The 12,905-nt window shown below is 37.9% G+C and overlaps 1 protein-coding gene and 1 non-coding gene across 3 annotated transcripts in view; one reads left to right on the forward strand and one right to left on the reverse strand.

Moving 5' to 3' along the window:
* LOC102970914 (24-hydroxycholesterol 7-alpha-hydroxylase) overlaps positions 1-12,905 on the reverse strand; it is a 93,627-nt gene that overhangs the window by 51,393 nt on the left and 29,329 nt on the right. For both annotated transcript variants that reach the window (XM_042986501.1, XM_007085109.3), the window contains one exon: positions 8,714-8,804. In XM_042986501.1, the coding sequence (XP_042842435.1) occupies positions 8,714-8,804 (91 nt within the window). The remainder of the gene's footprint in view (positions 1-8,713; positions 8,805-12,905) is intronic.
* LOC122238878 lies at positions 5,590-5,694 on the forward strand. The gene has a single exon (XR_006218030.1). It is a non-coding gene; the product is annotated as a U6 spliceosomal RNA (small nuclear RNA).

The following is a 12,905-nucleotide window of genomic DNA, read 5'->3' on the forward strand; positions in this document are numbered from 1 at the left end:
CAGACCCTCACCGTGGGAGTCCAAAATTGGAAAAGAAAATTGCTTTTTAATAGCCTAAACAGGTCCCAAATGTGAGTGCCTGAACTTGCTTTTGGTCAGTTGCTCATAAATGTGAGTATTTATGCTGCGTTGGTGAATCTTCTGTGATCCTATAGTCCTTTAGTAGTTATCTAGAGAATACAAAGCACAATGAAGCTAACAATGCAAGAAGCACCTAAACAAACATGTAGTCCTACATTTTAACTAAAATAAAAAAGAAAAGTAAACCAAAATGGTGGGTTAATGGAATGACATTATACAAATTAAAATGTAAATACTTAAAAAAATCAAATATGGCATAATATGTAGTTTAATGTTAAAGTAAAAATATGAATAACTTAATTTTCTTCTTAGAACAGTTCTATGGGCACAAAGAGCAATGTTCATTATATTGAGAATAGATAAAACCCTTTAGGAAGAGGAAGAGATTCAGAAAAAAACAAGACAAAAGCTCCTCTTTCTTTATCAAAACACACAAAGTTTGGTTGAACTACAAGTGTGTGAATTTTTAGATACACAGGATAAAGAAGATTAGGGGTGCCTGGGTGGCTCAGTCAGTTAAGTGTCTGACTCTTCATCTCGGCCCATGTCATGATCTCACAGTTCATGAGTTTGAGCCCCGCATCAGGATCTGTACTGACAGTGTGGAGCCTGCTTGGGATTCTCTCCCCCTTGTCTCTCTGCCCTTACCCTGCTCACTCTCTTTCTCCCCACCCCCCCAACTCTGTCTCTCTTGAAATAAACTAAAAAAAACTTTTAATAAAAAAAAATGAACATTTGACTTTGGGCAGCACAAAGGTGTGTCAGTCAATTATTGCACTGTTTTTGAAAATTCATAGTTTATACAAGTACAAAGTGACATGAGAAAGGTGAGAAGATTTAACTGTTCTTTGTCTGCTTTCATGGACTTTGTTAGCAAGGGGTCACCTCACCTGGGAATAGTCAAGGGATGTTATGTGTGTATGTACACAAATATTTAGATATAAAGGTACATATTATATTTATGAAATGTGTTTGTATTTATAAAAAAATATATTTATATGGTAATATAATAAATATGCTTATTTTCTATACTCACATATATATATAAAGATATATATTCCATTACTTACATACACATATCGATATGTGTTAGTTTTGACTATGCAATATCTGAACCCCATGTTTCAGCAGAAGCTTGCCTACCATCACAGAGCTGAAAAATGCCAGATTCTTGCTCCCCTTGCCTCCCTGGAAGCTAGGATGTGAAAATAAGATTTTGCCAATCAGATCTACCAACACAGACTTTGCATTAAGAGTTAGTGATATAAAAAAGTGGACACTGAGGGGCACCTGGGTGGCTTAGCTGGTGAAGCATCTGATTTGAGCTCAGGTCATGATCTCACGGTTTGTGAGTTCGAGCCCCACATTGGGCCTGCTGCTGTCAGCACAGAGCCCGCTTCAGATCTTCTGTTCCCCTCTGCCCCTCTGCCCGTCCCCTGCTCTTATTCTCTCTCCCTCTTTCTCTCTCTCTGTCACAAAAAAACAATAAAAAACATTAAAGAAACTTTTTAAATTAAAAAAAAAAGCAATTGGAATTGGGTCTGTTAGCCATTATTGTTACTATTGTTTCTACCCTCTAGGATAATATTAGATAGAAATGTCTTCATGATATATTTCTGCTGCATTCAGTCCCTTTAAAGGGATGGCCAACTGATACAAAATAATTCAATTATTGCTGTAAACATTCAAGAAAACTATGGCATTTTAAAAGGAAATGCTAATACTTAAATGTAGAAAAACTCAGAGTCATAATAGTCACTAATATCATGATGTGACAAGATTGTAAAATTTTATACAACTGATACAGGTTATATCAGTTTTGGTCATGGCTAAGATTCATAAAACGACTATAGTTTGACAAATATTGTGCTGTCTGCTTTATATTTGCCATATTCTCCTAACAACTCCATTAGGTGGGCACTCTTATTTTGCCATTTGTCTAAAGAAGAAACAGGCTTAAAGAATTTGGTAACGTGGGGCGCCTGGTGGCTCAGTCGGTTGAGCATCCAACTTTGGCTCAGGTCATGATCTCACAGTTCAACAGTTCAAGCCCCACATCGTGCTCTGTGCTGACAGCTCAGAGCCTGGAGCCTGCTTCTGATTCTGTGTCTCCCTGTCTCTCTGCCCCTCCCCTGCTCATTCTCTCTCTCTCTCTCAAAAGTAAATAGACATTAAAAAAGAAGAAGAAGAAGAAGAAGAAGAAGAAGAAGAAGAAGAAGAAGAAGAAGAATTTGGTAACCCGAGTAAGGAATTAACCAGTAGTTTGTATCTCAGATTGGATTTGAACCCAGGCATTCTGACCCCTGCATTTGGACTAAGTTTTTGAGGTTATGACAGGCAACTGACATAATGTCTGGTGATCTAACAATTAAAATTTAAAACAAAATGACTAATTTCCAGGAATGCCCAAAAACTCTGTAACAAAGCAAAATATTCTTTATCAGATTCTTAATAATTTGATAATGCATATTTCACCCACGACCAATGGATACAATAAAATCGTAGGTAAGAAGATTCTGCACAGAGTTCAAAACCCTAGAGAAATGTTAGTTGGACCTGAGACTACTCAGTGTCTCAAAGTACTGATCAGATATTAGCTGACACTAGCATTCTTCTAACTCAAAAATCAAGTGCAGAAACTCATCAAAAGCTTCTTTACATAAAATATTCATTTCATATAAACTGTCTACTGGGATGGGTGATAGAGCTGCCAATGAAAGTTAAACTAAGACATTCATCTCTTAAAATATATTCTTATACAGGGGCGCCTGGTGGCTCAGTAGGTTAAGCGAATGACTTGGGCTGAGGTCAAGATCTCGCGGTCTGTGAGCTCGAAGCATCGAGCCTGCTTTGGATTCTTTGTCTCCCACTCTCTCTGCCCCTCCCACACTCACGTTCTGTCTCTCTCTTTCTTTCTCTCTCAAAAATAAATAAACATTTTTTAAAAATCAAAATAAATTAAGAATTATATTCTTATACTTGTTCATTAAATTTATTCAGAAAATATTTGTTGAGTAATTTTGGCTCTAGGCAGCTGGGGATACCTACCATAGAGACCAAGATAGACATTGTTCCTGTTGTTAGAGGGGCTATGTTCTGATGAAAAAGGCAGAAGATGATAGGTAGATAGATAGATAGATAGATAGACAGACTAATAAACAAAATAATCATTCTTATGAAGGAAATAGTGAGGTGAGTCACAAAATCACTAAGAGTGAGTTAGAGAAAGTGACTTCAGAAAGGGCAAGCCGAAAAGACCTGAGGAAATGACATTCAAGCTTACTAAAACATGAACGAGAACAAGGAAAAGAGTTCTGAGCATAGAAAACCTACAGAATCCATCAACAGGTACACACCTCCGAAGAAACAATGTAAACATTCCTTGTTCTTTCCTAACATCTTCTGGATACTTCCAAATCTGTTTTCATTTTAATAAAGTACACTTCATTCACGAACTTCCTTGAGAGCCCGTACCACAGTTTATTCATCTTCATAGCCCTGATATTTTCACACAATGCCTTGACACCCTCAAAACAGAGTTGAAGGGCAGCTAAATAAATAGATGAATGAAGGGTTAACAATGAATTTGAAAGGTTTCTTAAAAGAAATTTTAAAACTTATGGTGCAGGGTAATGTCAGCAAAAGCGGCAGAGTAAAGGACTCCCAAAACTCCCTCTTTAAAATCAATGAAAAATCTGATAAAAATCGCCGGAATCAACTTTTTCAGACCTTTGGAAATTAACCAAAGCTTACAGCAACCCAGGGGGTTTTTATCCAAGAAAAATGGCTAAATCTTGGTAAGAAGAGCAAGCTTAATGACATTTTAATGTGCCCTATTCCCATCCCTCTCGCCATAGATCCACGGTAGCCTTAAAAACCAATCACCTACAATCACAGTGCAGACCAGCAGCTCAACAGCCATCAGAGGGGACAGAATGATATTGGAACTCCTTCAAAACCTCATTCCTAGAGAATTCTCATTATTTGGCCTGTCTGAGGGTTCCCTACAAGGTCCCACCTACAAGACTATCTTTATCTGACTGGACTTGGAACTTACTCAGTGGAGTAAGTCTTTTCCCCTGGGGTGTTGGTTGGAAACCTTTAAAGATAATGGACTTTGCAGCTCCCCGAGGCAATAGACAACAGTTGGGACACACAACAGGCAAATCAAAAAGAGTAAAATGAAGAGCTAGGGAATGAGATGTCCTAGGGCTTTGCAGAGGTCCAGTGTATTCCTGGGACTATAGAAATGTGTGCTTATAAAGGACAGTACAAATGCCCGGGGCTTTATTCAGGCTCCGGAAAGCCCTGAGAAGGCTCTAAGGTCTGACTCATGGCTGACCTTGGGGCTCTGTGTCAGTGGAAGTGACCATGAAGGCAGAGCTGCCTACTGCCTAGCGGAGTGTTGAAGGCATGCTCCGACACGCAAACGAAATCCAAAACATGCAAACCGAGGAGTCTTATTGGTTCTTAGTGTAAGGAAGTCTTCATCCAGCTATTAGTTGAACACTAAACTAACCAAGCAGAAACACAGGTGGCTACACATGATAATGCAAAATTTACAGAATTAGTTAACCAAAGTCAATAAAGAAACACCCAAACAAGAGCTGTGACAAGGAGCAGTGGCAATAAACCCTGAGGAGATAGGAGAATCTGATTTCCAGAGCTGCTACATTGTATTATTTAAAGTGTCCCATTATCAACACAAAATTACAAGACATTTAACGGGAAATACGCAAAAGTACGTGGAACAAGAAAATACAGGCCATACACAAGGGGAAAAGCAATCAGTAGGAACCATCCCTGAAGAAAACCAGATGTTGGACTTACTAAAAAGAAAAAGAAAAAAAAAAGAGTTTAAATCAGATATTTTAAAACGTGTTCAAAGACTGTAAGAAAAATTATGTCTAAAGAACAAAATAAAGAATATCCCTTTATCAACATAAAGGGATATAAATTATAAATAGTAAAGATCAGGACAGAAATAAAAGAAGTAGTGAATAGAAAAGCAATACAAGAGGGGCGCCTGGTGGCTCAGTGGGTTGAGTGGCCGACTTCGGCTCAGGTCATGATCTCAGAGACTGTGAGTTTGAGCCCCGCGTCGGGCTCTGTGCTGATGGCTCAGAGCCTGGAGCCTGTTTAAGATTCTGTGTCTCCCTCTTTCTGACCCTCCCTCATTCATGCTCTGTCTCTCTCTGTCTCAAAAATAAATAAACGTTAAAAAAAAAAAGAAAAGAAAAGCAATACAAGGAAATAAAAGCAACAAAACCAGAAGTTAGTTCTTTGAAAACAAAACTGAGAATCCTTTAGCTGCACTGACCAAGAAAAGAAGAAAGAGGACACAATTACTAAAATGACAAAAGAGGGAGATGCTTTCCGAGTGGTTTTACGAACATAAAAAAGATTACAGGCAATAACATGAATGTAACGAGTCACATAGCCTAGATGAAATGGACAAATTCCTTAAAAAGACACAAACCACAAAACTGACTCAAGAAAAAAGAGACAGTGCTCACTCTGGCAGCACATATACTAAATTTGGAACAATACAGAGAAGATTAGCATGGCCCCGGAACAAGGATAACACGCATTTGTGAAGTGTCCCACGTTTTTCTGGGGATGGAATGTACAGCAATGGTATAATAAATACGTGAGAGTGTATTATGTATTTGAAAGTCGGTAAGAGAGCAGGTCTTAAAAGTCTGCATCACAAGAAAAAAAATTAACTGTGTGATAATGGGTGTTAACTAAATTTATTGTGGTGATCGTTTCATAATACATGCGTATATCAAATCATTATATTGTGCTAAACTAAAACTAATATAATGTTATGTGTCAGCTTTATTTCAATTAAAGACAATAAGAAATATATAATCTGAATAAACCTATAACAAGTAGAGGGGTTGAATTAATTAAAAACTTCTCACAAAGAAAATCTCTGCACCAGATCACCTTGCTGGTAAATCTATCGTATGGTTAAAGAAGAATTAACATCACTCCTTCACAAACACTTTGAAAAATCATAAGAGGAGTGGATACTTCTTAAGTCACTCTATAAAGCCAAAAGTGTCTTGATATCAAACCCAGACAAATCACAAGGAAAGAAAACAACAGATTAATATCCCTTTTTGATATAGATATAAAATGCCTTAATAAAATACTAGCAAACCGAATCCAGCAACATAAAAATTACAAATGTCATATGGATATAAATATATGTATATATACACTATGGATATTTTATATCCATAAAAGTTATATGTATTATACACATGCCTAAGTAGGCTTTAATCCCAGGAATGCAAGGGTGGTTTAACATCTGAAAATCAATTAATGTAAAATCACATGATATAAAATAAAATACTATGCCAAGTGAAAGAAGCCAGATACAAAGGACCAATTATTCAATAGCAACATTTACCCTGAGACTTATTTTATAAGAAAGTTGACCATCATGCCTGGGATGGGCTCTAGTGGTGAGTGTTGAGGCCACAGAGATGTGGAGAGGCATCCAAGTCACTAAGGACATCTCCAAGAAAGAAGTGGTGATCTTGTAACAGAGAAGAACATTAAGAATGTGAGAACTGCCGTATGAGTCAGATTCTTGTTCCATGCACTCTAATGTGCTTTGACAGAATTCGTTGTCACACATAGATATACTCCTTGATATCAACCTTCAAAGAGTGAGTGGTCTCTCACCTCTAAATTCCTGAGCTGCTACTACATCTTATGCGTAAACGGATTCTGAATCTTTCCGTATACACACAGCAAAGAACATTTGATATTTTAGGTAAACTGTTTCAATTCTGCAAGAGTCTTATAAACTGAAGACATTGATAGATGTAATTATTACACTGGTACTGCTGTTTGAAGGAACATTTTTCTGTCAGAGGAGAAATCCTAAAGATTATGACTTTGGAGAACCTTAAGTCAGGAGAAGACTCCAGTAAGGAAACGGTGAAGGTGAATATGAGACAATCAAAGACACATTCCCTTTTATCCTTTGTAGATGTGCAGGCATGCACATTTCCATTAACTTTGTAGCTCTAAGCCCCATAAGGGCAAGTAGTCTTGTATTCACTAACGTATCTCCAAAATCTAACTTGTTAGCATTGCTGGTGCTCAGTGATTCTAACCCTCACCATATCTGTAAGACCCAACCCCAATACCTGCTATTCATACTCAAGGCTCAGAGACAGTATTGCCTAGACAGTCATGTTGATCAAGCCAATTTGGTTTTTGGTTTAATTCAACAAGAAGCAGTAGAAAATAAAAAAAAACATTTCAAAGAAAATATTTTCAGCAATCATGAAATGGTGGGGGTGGGGGGCGGGACTATCTATTGGCATCAGACTTTCGTCCTATTATTACACTGTTTTCTTCCAAGTCACTTATTATTCTTTTTATATCAGAATACATAATTTGACATATTGAGGTTTTTTAAAAGATGCTACTTCCAAACAGGTCAAATTATGCTACATAAACAAGGGGTTGAGCGCTCTCTTCATTCAAGCTTATTTCTCCTTTTTAAAACAGATGACAAGCATCCCAAACGGAACTAAAAAGTGCAAGGTGGCAATCCCTATCTACAGTCCTAACCCTCCCAAATCTCTAACTCTAACTTTTAAAACAACTCCTTTAGTGACAAAACATTACCTGACATCTATGTTATGCAATATATTCACCATATAACTTTTTACAAAAATCTGGAAAATCCTGAATTCCAAAAACAACTGAAGGGCCAAGAGGTTTGAAGGTCCAAGAGACTTGAAGAAAAAGCCTGCATGTATGTGTGTATATACATATATATGTGTCTATACATATACATATTGTGTGTGTGTGTGTGTGTGTGTGTGTGTACACACACACACACACACACACACACACACACACACACACACACACACTGGGATGAGAAAGGACAAATCCAAGTGTCCAAAATGCAACCTTAAAAAAAAAACAAACAAAAAACCCATGTATCAAACAATACAACCTTCTTTGAAAGTGAATGAAAGTGGACTTAGTATTAGCCCTTAACATTAAAAGAAACTAGGCAAATGGGTGATGGGCATTGAGGAGGGCACTTGTTGGGATGAGCCCTGGGTGTTGTATGTTAAGCCAATTTGACAATAAATTATATTCATAAAAAAAATTAAAAAAAAGAAACTAGGAAAATGTTTAAGTTAAACTTAAAGGCATGTTAGTAGCATATTTGAAAACAATATAAAGATATACACATATTTGAAGAAAAAGCCTATATATGTTTGCATTCAAGTATACATATGTATAGTATAAATGTATATATATGCATAGTATAAATATATATACATACATATATATATATGCAAGTATACGTATACTTGCATTTAAGTAGGAAAATTAAGCAAATCACAATCTTTCTAGCACTTATTTCATGATTTGGAAAGTAAGGGGGTTGCACTAGATGACCTCCAAAATCCTGGACAGTAATTAAATTCTAGGAATCTACCTGATCAGTTTATATCCGGTGTTCAATTTTGGATTATGTTCAACTTCCATAAAATTCTGGGCACTTAGGTTTGCCCGTAACATGTGACAAGCGCATATTTATTAGATATCTCTTCAACTGTGTAATTCAATTCAGGTTTAGTACCTGCTGTGCCAAACACAGAAGATATGCCTTCCACAATGGTCTTGTGGACACTGGGATGAGAGAGGACAAATCCAAGTGTCCAAAATGCAACCTTAAAAATAAAAACAACAACAAATCCATGTATCAAACAATACAACCTTCTTTGAAAGTGAGTGAAAGCATACTTAATATTAGCTGTAAACATGAAAAGAAGCCAGGAAAATGTTTAAATTAAACTTAAAAGCACACCGAAGAGCATTTTTGAAAACAGACTTTATGGACAACAGAGATGTTACCCATCTCTGAGAGCCAAATCTATAATTTCATTCTGTCACTGCAGTTTATATTGTTTATACAGATTAAACTATCTCTACTAAAACATGAGGCAGGATTTTTTTTAGTAATTCACATTAGAAAATATTACAGAGGCATACAATAAATATCCAGAAGCAACAAATTATGACACTTAAGAATGTTAATCCAGACAAAAACATTTTCTAAAGTTTAATTTCCTTGAAATAGAAATGAATGAGCAAATCATATATTCTGCAAATAAAACATGGTAATTTTCAATAAGCCTAGGAAAGTATACCTAAAATACAATAAACTAAAGGATGAGAGTTACTCAGTATCAAAACTACGGTTCTTTCACACCTGAAAGTTATCAAACATAGCATGCTTGCAAATTCTCTCTCTAGGCCAAAGAAAATCATTTCATGTCTTTCCTCACTGTGGTATTACAAGGTAAAATTATAACGCCATACATTTCAAAAATTAACTTTCCACTAACTTGGGTAGATGTTTTTGCTTCTATTTTTAGGTTACACAGTCACCTTGCATAAAATCGTTAAAAGAAGCTTGGGTTTCCCTTTCATCCTTTCTGTAAATATGTATTGTGAAAGAACTTTCATCTAGGAAAATCAGTCCTGAAAGACTCAGAAAATACTTAATATTTAAAACACTTAAGTTTTTTTGTCTTTTTTTGTGAGGTAACTTTAAGTACCTTTAAATAATCCCAATACTCCCCTCTGTGGTCAAAGAAGGAAGAGCAATTATCGGAAGGAAGTGCTCAAATAAGCCAAATTCGATACTACTCAATGGTGTTCCCCTCTGGGGCAGGAACTCTGTCTGTGGGAGGGTAAATATGCTTCTGTGTACATAAACAAAGTGAGTGGGAGAACAAAGTCCGCCACCATCTGGAGAGCCTCTTTCTGTGGCATTATCCACATTACAAAAGACTTATCCTAGAGATCATCCAGGCCGATTTACACTAGAAGAAACATGACCAGAAAGCTCTCTTCTCCTGTCTCCCCATTCGGGCTCCTTCTATTACTATCTATGGATGGAAGGGCCAAATTATTGGATTTAATTAATAACCACTCCACCCTCAGTTCATCTTATTTATTAAAGGGTCAGAGTTCACGGGGCGCCTGGGTGGCGGATAAGTCAGTTAAGCATCTGACTTTGGCCCAGGTCGTGATCTCATGGCTCATGAGTTCAAGCCCCGCATTGGGCGCTCTGCTGTCAGCATGGAACCCACTTTGGATCCTCTGTCCCCCTCTCTCTCTGCCCCTCCCCTGCTTGTGCGCACACACTCGCACATACTCTCTCTCTCTCTCTCTCTCTCAAAAATAAATATTCAATAAATGAATAAAAGGTCAGAGTTAATATTAGGGGAAAAAACAGCTTAGTGATAGCACATAGACTTTCAGTTATACAAAAGAGGGGTTCAGAGTTACACTAAATAGTGCCTAGAGTTTTAGACATTCACAAAAATTGGGTAATATTTATTTTTTGGCTATACAATGGCTGTACAATGATGTTATTTATCACTTGAATTTGGTAAAAAAAAAAAAAAAGCTCAATTACTTTTTCAAAAAGAAAGGAAAAAGACACATAAAAGACAGCAAAGAGTAGGGGCGCCTGGGTGGCTCAGTCAGTTGAGCATCCAATTCTTGATTCAGCTCAGGTCATGATCTCATGGTCATGGGATGAAGCCTACTTAAGATTCTCTCTCTGACCCTTCCCCTCTCTCTCTTTCTCAAAAAAAAAAAAAAAAAGACAGTAATAAGAAACTAAGAAATTTACATATATTACTGAATCAACAAACAAGACTAAGTGACCACAAGACCTTGGCACTCTCAGTTAAAAATTGCTCCCAAAAATGACAATTAGAGTTCTGTCAAAGGGGTCAAGTCCATGGTGAGGGCTGCGCAAAAAGAAAAAGGGTGCCCTGGCTCACTGAACTTCACAAGCAGCCACTATAATGCTTCTGGAGAGGTAAGAACACAGGTGACAATGGACGAAGAGGAAAGCCCTGCCCAGCTCTGTTAGAGAGAAGATGAATTGGGTATGTTCTTCAGCAGCATTTATTCCCCCATTCAAAAACAGATTAATAAATATTGAGGGAGTCTCTGTAACATGTCAGACAGTCTTCTACAATCATGGTAAACACAAATATGTACAAGACATCATTCCTGCCCAAAGAACTTACACGTCTAGTTGGGGATATGAAATACAATCAGGTGAAAAAGGAGCCAGGTATATTGCCAACAACCCATGCTGTGCGAGTTGAAAGTGAGATGGGGTGGGGTGGGGGGTAGTGGTCACTACCAAAAAGATTTAGAAAGAGCTTCAGAGAAGCGGTCGATATCAAAGACAAAATGTCAGCTGTGAGATTAGTTTTGGAAAAATGTTCTTAAAAAGTTCATTTGAAAGGAATTTCTTGGAATTGGGAAGTGGTTTCCCCACAGGAATAATTTCACAAATTATGGTTAATATTTTGGGCCAGTCCACCACAGGTCACCTTGACCATAATGGAGCCTTCTAGTGACCTGTCCCAAGCCTATCCTTCAGATAGGTCTGAGTTCCATGGGCCTGGAGGCAGAGCACAGAGTGGGAGAGAAGAGAAGAAAGGACAGGCCCCACCTCCTGTCCCTCCAGCAGGGCCTGCAGTGGTTGTCTAGGGACTTATGGGACATCACAGAAGCCAGGCGACATGGCCACTCCCACCCTGGGGCATTTGGTCCAGGTTTGAGAACCAAGCCAGCTTATAATTAATGGGCCATTGAAAGTAATGATTGACTGGAAGGATGGCCTTACTTTTTATAAAAGAAGAAAGCTAACACTCATTGAGCACCTTCTTTGTGCCAGGGACTGTTAGCCACTTCCCATTTCTTAAAAATACAACCGTCACGACTATCGTATGAGGTAGATCACATTCATCCTATCCTATAGATGAGAATACTGAGGCTCAGAGAGGTTAAACAATCGGTTCACTGTCACCCAGAACTGGGATTTGGCAGTGGGCCTGACTCTCTGAAGCCTTTCTAGGGTGTCTGTCCACACACCAGCTGCCTCTTGGAGGTGCCAACAAGCACCAGCAAGATGGATCTTTCACTAATCATCAGACACTTTCTTTCTGAAATTAATGATTTAAGTCCTCTCAGATGAATGCCAGGAACACGTTCCAAAGAACTGACTTCCCCTGAGTCAGATCAATTGGAGCTTTGTGTCCCTTTTTTCTGGGGGACCTCTCTAATGAGATGTTGAAAATTAATCCTGTGACAGGAGTGGCTGTTCTGTTGCTGCTTTGGGAGCTGTTCTGATGTCTGCCTTTTAATTTTGCTGTAGCTTACTCGGTATCCAAGAAAGCTGTCTAAGGAGAAATCAGGGAATAATGTCAGAGGTACATAAAGAAGAGGAAAGGATTAGACGATTCTTATTTGCCCATTCCAGATGAAATACGTAAGACTGACACACATGTGAGCAGAGAGGCCAGCGTTTCTATTTCTGCTTCTTACCCAGTCTGTGTTCCAACAGGTTAAAAGAAACTAGACTATCAGTACTTAGAAAGCCTTCCTTAAGAGGAGGGAGAAATAAATAATACTTAAAATATCTTATTTCTATTTGCTAGAAGAAAAAAAGAAAAATGGCTACATGTATCATTAGAGATGGGCTGAATAGTCCCATTTAGTAGAAGACACATGCATAAAAAAGGTTACTGTTTAATTTCTCAAATAATGTAAGCGCGGCTTAAGCTAATGTGGAATCTTCTGACACAGGTAGCTGGTGCGGATCAAACACGAAGTGGCACACAGCACATGGCTTTGATCTAGTTTACAACAACTTTAAAAGAAACAGTTAAAGGGGCGCCTGGGTGGCTCAGTAGCTTAACTATCTGATTCGGCTCAGGTCACGATCTCACGGTTCA

The sequence above is a fragment of the Panthera tigris genome, chromosome B2 (genome assembly GCF_018350195.1).
Source record: "Panthera tigris isolate Pti1 chromosome B2, P.tigris_Pti1_mat1.1, whole genome shotgun sequence".
Classification (NCBI taxonomy): domain Eukaryota; kingdom Metazoa; phylum Chordata; class Mammalia; order Carnivora; family Felidae; genus Panthera; species Panthera tigris.